At 34.8% G+C, this 5,957-nt stretch overlaps 1 protein-coding gene across 1 annotated transcript; it reads left to right on the forward strand.

The window, feature by feature from the left end:
• Positions 1 to 2,829: 2,829 nt before the first annotated feature.
• On the forward strand, positions 2,830 to 5,017 carry LOC111382451 (aspartyl protease family protein At5g10770-like). Its single transcript, XM_023006429.1, has 2 exons — positions 2,830 to 3,050; positions 4,326 to 5,017. Exons 1-2 carry the CDS (start codon positions 2,873 to 2,875, stop codon positions 5,015 to 5,017), a joined length of 870 nt encoding a protein of 289 aa, XP_022862197.1. The 5' UTR covers positions 2,830 to 2,872.
• Positions 5,018 to 5,957: the final 940 nt, after the last annotated feature.

Below are 5,957 nucleotides of genomic sequence, written 5' to 3' on the forward strand. Positions count from 1 at the left end.
TATAGTTATACAGTTACTAGAATTATTCGATGCTTTTTAACCAATGACTAAAGATTCTTGTTGAGTGAACAAGTGACTTTCTATATCGATAGAAGTTGAATGTCTTGATTGATTCTGAAAACCCAACAATCACATAGAGAAATTCGTCTTCTTCCACCGCTCTTTTTTTTGTAAAATTTACAATATGCGACAATCAATTAGAGAGAGAGAGAGAGAGAGAGAGAGAGAGAGTCAATGAGTGTATTAAAAATGAACCCATTTTCACTTAATGGAGGGCGCCTACACTAAGTTTGTTTGTTGGCAACTATTTTCCTCGCCCATCGTCTTGCATTGGGGATGTGATTTCAGAAGCTTCTAAAAAAATGCACCAAGTAGCTAGTAAGGGACAAAAATTAAAAATAATAACTACAAAAACATAAATTTAATCACCTAATAATTTTACTAAAATTTTGTTTACGAGGTCTCAGGATACTAGGGGAAAAAAAGAAAAAAGAAAAAAGAAAAAAGAAAAAATATCAAACCTGGAAAGTGACAAATTATATTTAGAGGTACGTGTATCCGAGTATGTGTCATTAAAAAGAAAAAGAGAGAAATTTATTAAATTAAATTTAGTATTTTTTTTAAAATTTTAACGTAATAAATAGTCTTAGCAAGTATTGAATTCATCAATTTTTGAAATAGGAGAAGTGTGACATATATCAAGAGATCGAAGATCAGTTAATAGGAAAGAAAAAAAAAGTAATAGGGAAATAATTAATTACCTTTTAAGATCGTCAGTCGTGCCAATTTCGTAGACTTTGACTTCATCACACGCATTTCTCACAGTAAAATTTGTTTGTTTCCTTTGTTTGAAGCTCCACAAAACGACCCCACTTCCAAACACCAATCACGGACTCAGACGCGTTTCCTCCTTCAAATGATGAGTCTGAAAAGAATCACAAATTGAAAATATGATCAAAAAAGTATATGACTAAGTCACATCAAGTATAGTTTTTGAGCTCCTACGTTGTTCTCCCTGTCCCCATACTGGACATTAGAGTGAGCCTATGTTGTTTTCCCATAAAATAAATTTATATGTATATGTGTGCAATGGCGATATACGTAAATATTGTATTGTCTTATATTGAAAGTAAAATTTCATGACTGTTATAAATGAAAATAGTGATAAGTACGTAAGAATTTGAATGACTCATTTTAATAAGGTTGACATTTTTTAAGATGAAACCCTATATTAAGTTGTAGTCGACCATTAGAGGAAAGTAATATTTTTACTTTTATTGCGTTACTAATTTTGGCCTCATATAAGAAATTAAAGTGCGGTGCTAGTATTAAATTATTGTTTTAGAAAAATTATAAAATCTGAAAAGGATTTATTTGTACAAAAGGAAGAAACAAGTTGTGTACAAAAGATAACATATTTTTGCCGATGAATAATGAATTTGTCATTGTCTTGGCCATTAGGAATACGAAGTTAAAATTAAATTTGTAGGGGATGTCCACTTTATTATTATTATTTTTTTTTATAGGAGAACTCGTAGCCGTTACCCTTCGAGTGCGCACTGGATAAACCCTCGAGCTGATACAATAGCCTGCAAACCACGCTAATCAGGTAAATCGCACTAAGCAAGTCCCGTGCGACAGGTTCGATCGAGAAAGTGTTGTAGGAGGAATCGAACTCGTGATCAAATGCCTCCGCACTCACCTACTCCACTAACTCGGCCACTCCATGAGGGATATGTCCACTTATCTTTCTTCCGACAAGAGGAGGACTCCATTTAATTTTGATTTTACATACTAATTACTATTTTTTAAAATTGCATACAGAAGAATAATGATGCATAAATTTACCGGCCTGACATTTTTTACTTTTTATTTTTAATAAATGAAGCATTCATTGTATCGTTGTCAGTTCAACATATATGATTATAGTGATTTACAAGCAAAATGAGTTGCGCGTATTTTGACTTGTTAGATTGAATATATGCAAATGATCAATTTTTATTGAGTGTTTCTTCTCTTCAATCATAATCAATTTAGTCAGCCCAATAAGTGAAAACAAATGTTTCCTGTGAAATACAATCTAGATTAGAAACATTTATAATTTTGTGAATTAGTACTTACCAAAGTACCAATTCAAGCTTTTGGAATTCAAATGGTTCGGTTACATATCATAAATGTCGGTGAACTTCTCTATCTAATGCATCATAAATCATAGTGTCTAGCACTTCCATTACTTAAGTAACGACTTATTGCATGTGAGGGTAACCTTCATACTTCCTTGTTCTTTATAGACATAAGCAGCTTTGAAAGATTAGTATTAAATTCCTGTATGCACGAACTATAGAGTCCTTTTATGACCTAGGAGTATATAAATGAAAGACTAGCCTTTTGAGCCCGCTATTCCTGAATCCAATGAAGGAATATTGTCTGCGGTTAAAATGTCTTTTCGATTGCCTATGAGCACGTACTTTAAAAGAATGACTATGTTACATGTACACTTTTTATGGGCCCGCATATAATTTATTATGCATGGCCCCCTTCATGTGGGGGTATAAAGTGTACAAATACACTAATCATTCAAAGAAATATAACTCTATTTCTTGTTTATTCAAGATGTGAAACTATGGTGGCGTATGTAGGTAAAAGAGACCAGTACCTACCTAAACTAACATCCCACATAGCCTCTGAACGTACTCTCATAGACGTGTAAAAAAAAAAGGTACACTAATCAACCACATTTTGTAATAATTTAAATGAATGTCAATTAATTTACAAACAATTTGTCATATTCGGTGACATGGCAGCTTGAAATTCTATTTATATGCATTCATAGTTTGGCAATAAACTTACAAGCCAAAGTTTTGAGTTCTTGATGGCCTCTCTCATTTCTTCTCCTCTCTTCAAATTTCTGCTTATTTCCTTCACTTTTCTCTCATTTTTTCTGAATAAAAGCTATGCTTTTGAAAGAAGAAAAGCCATAGGAAGCCATTATCATACTGTTGAAATCAGCTCTCTACTACCTGCCTCAGTCTGCAGCTCCTCCACCGAAGGTTATACATACAAATTCTATATATATCTCTACCTTCATGCATGTTTATTTATCGATCATCAGTAAATATAACTATTTTTAATTCAAGTTTTCTTATATATTATGTAATTTTGTATTGTGGGTCGGGTCAGACCTTAATTGAAGGATTCTGGTCAAGAAAATATTGTAAAGGGTACGGGAGATCGAGGAGAACGGTTTTTAATGTATTCTATCTTGTTACCTTTTAGTCTATCGTAACAAACTGTTAACCTATTCTGTGTCTTTTTTTGTATGCCACATTCTAAAAACAAGTTACTTATTTTTTGTCTTGCGAATTCGAATTCGCTTTCTTACAAATAAAACTAACTTTTCTAGAATGTAAATGTATAATTTTTAAGCACATCTCAATATTAATGATTTTACTGTATTTACACCAAAAAATGTAAGTAGTATTTACTATTTTTACTGAATTCCTCCGGGTTTTTTACACATAGTACTGACCATATACAAGAATAATATTCTCTAATATGATATCCCAATCTTTCATTATTCTTTCTTTCAAGCAATCTTCTCTCTTTAAAAAATGTGTTCTTTTTGTTTTTTTTTTTTTGTTTTTTTTGTTTTTTTTGTTTTTGGGATTATAGTTATACCCGTTTTCGACATGCAGAATTGGATAGAGATGAACAGTACAGAAAAAATATTTTTCTTTCTAATATTATTAAATATTATAAAGTCTTAACTTACCGAACAAGTCCAAAGAATTTGGGTCTTTATGCTTGCTTTTGGCAAGTAATGATTTTTTTCTTGTGGGATTATTTAAGATTGCAGTAAATAAAGAAACTGTTAAGTGCATCACAGCTGTATTATAGTGTAAACCTAACTTTTATGTTAAGAAGAAACAGAACACAACTGATTGGTGGCTTGTCAATTGTCATATACACATACTGGGTGTTCATATTATGCTCTTTGTCTGTGTGGATTTTTGTGTTTGTTTGGGGTTAGGGGTGGGGTATGGTAGAGGGTATTGCATCTCAAATTCACTTTCTGTTATGCACATATTTAAAATTTCTCTATTATACCTTTTAATTATGTCGACTAATGTGTATCAAACACGAAAATTCATAACTTGTCGACTACTGTGTATCGAACTAAAATTCGTAACTTTAATTGTTATGGGAATACTATTTAGTAAACCTACGCCTGTTTGATCAGCTTTGTTTACATCTTTCATTACTAAGAATCAATACGATATTAATTTGCATAGTTATTATGTCCTAATTGATCATACACTGACCAGGTCCCAACAAGAGGCCATCGACATTGAAAGTTTTCCACAGGCGTAATCCATGTTCTAAACACAGCCAAGACAAGGCCACCACATCCCTCTACGAGACACTCTCCCAGGACCAGTCCCGGGTCGACTCGATCCAGTTCAAGATCAATCAGAATGTAGACATTGACAAAATTAACGATAAGCAAGCGACCCTTCCGGCCCAATCTGGTCAATCACTCGGCTCGGGAAATTACATTGTAAGCCTTGGCCTTGGAAGGCCCAAGAAATCCTTGTCCTTGGTTTTTGACACTGGAAGTGACCTAACATGGACTCAATGTCAACCCTGTGCGGGCTCTTGCTATACACAGAAAGATCCAATTTTCAACCCTACTGAATCGACCTCATATTCAGATGTCTCGTGTAGTTCCACTCAATGTTCTCAGCTCTCCTCAGCGACTGGAAACGACCCAAGTTGCATCAACCAAACATGTATGTATACCATGCAATATGGTGACCAATCCTTCACTAAGGGATTCTTTAGTAAAGACACACTGACCATATCACCATCAGATGTAGTTCCGAACTTCTACTTTGGCTGTGGCCAAAACAACGATGGCCTGTTTGGCAACACGTCCGGCGTACTAGGCCTTGGCCAGGACGCTCTCTCTATCGTGTCCCAAACCGTGCAAAAATTCGGGAATACTTTATACTATTGACTCGTCTCGCGTGTGTCTGGCTTTTGCAGGAAATAGTGATGCCTCAGATGTGGGCATTCTAGGAAATATCCAACAAGCAACGTTGGAGGTGGTGTACGATGTTGCCGGAGGGAAGCTAGGATTTGGCCCTGGTGGATGTTAAGGGGCATATGCATATACATCTACAGAAAGCATATGGTGTGTGACAATAATTTGGACTTTCAGCGAAAGAAATTTGCTGATAAAATTTATAGGGATTGCCTAAGCTTGTGCAATGGTTGTCAGCAGGAAAATTGCACTTTTCCTAAAAATTAATCAAATTTTAGATTAACGACTCATTATTGGATACATGCTATGATCTTAGCAAATATACCACAATAACCATTCCGAAGATTGGTTTTACTTTCGATGGCAATGTGAAAGTGGATATAGTGGCTTCGGGAATACTTTATACTATTGACTCGTCTCGCGTGTGTCTGGCTTTTGCAGGAAATAGTGATGCCTCAGATGTGGGCATTCTAGGAAATATCCAACAGGCAACGTTTGAGGTGGTGTACGATGTTGCCGGAGGGAAGCTAGGATTTGGCCCTGGTGAATGTTAAGGGGCATATGCATATACATCTACAGAAAGCATATGGTGTGTGACAATAATTTGGACTTTCAGCGAAAGAAATTTGCTGATAAAATTTATAGGGATTACCTAAGCTTGTGCAATGGTTGTCAGCAGGAAAATTGCACTTTTCCTAAAAATTAATCAAATTTTAGATTTGATCTTCGCCATTTGAGATACCTGCATAATTATTTTTTCTTCTAGTCGCAATAGAGGGGGAAAAATTGAATGGTTATTCAATACTGTATCTTGACTCGTATGAACAAATTGAACAAATTGCATGGCCATTCAATATTGCATAGCAAGCATGTCTAAGTGTCAATGACGCTAGGTCGGTCGAACAATTTTGCA

Source organism: Olea europaea, unplaced genomic scaffold (assembly GCF_002742605.1).
Source record: "Olea europaea var. sylvestris unplaced genomic scaffold, O_europaea_v1 scaffold2501, whole genome shotgun sequence".
Classification (NCBI taxonomy): Eukaryota; Viridiplantae; Streptophyta; class Magnoliopsida; order Lamiales; family Oleaceae; genus Olea; species Olea europaea.

Bases quoted from the DNA above. Each gene is read 5' to 3' on its own strand.
- LOC111382451 (XM_023006429.1), top strand. From the start codon at position 2,873: ATGGCCTCTCTCATTTCTTCTCCTCTCTTCAAATTTCTGCTTATTTCC. The intron at 3,051-4,325 runs GTTATACATACA...TACACTGACCAG, and splicing joins CTGCAGCTCCTCCACCGAAG to GTCCCAACAAGAGGCCATCG.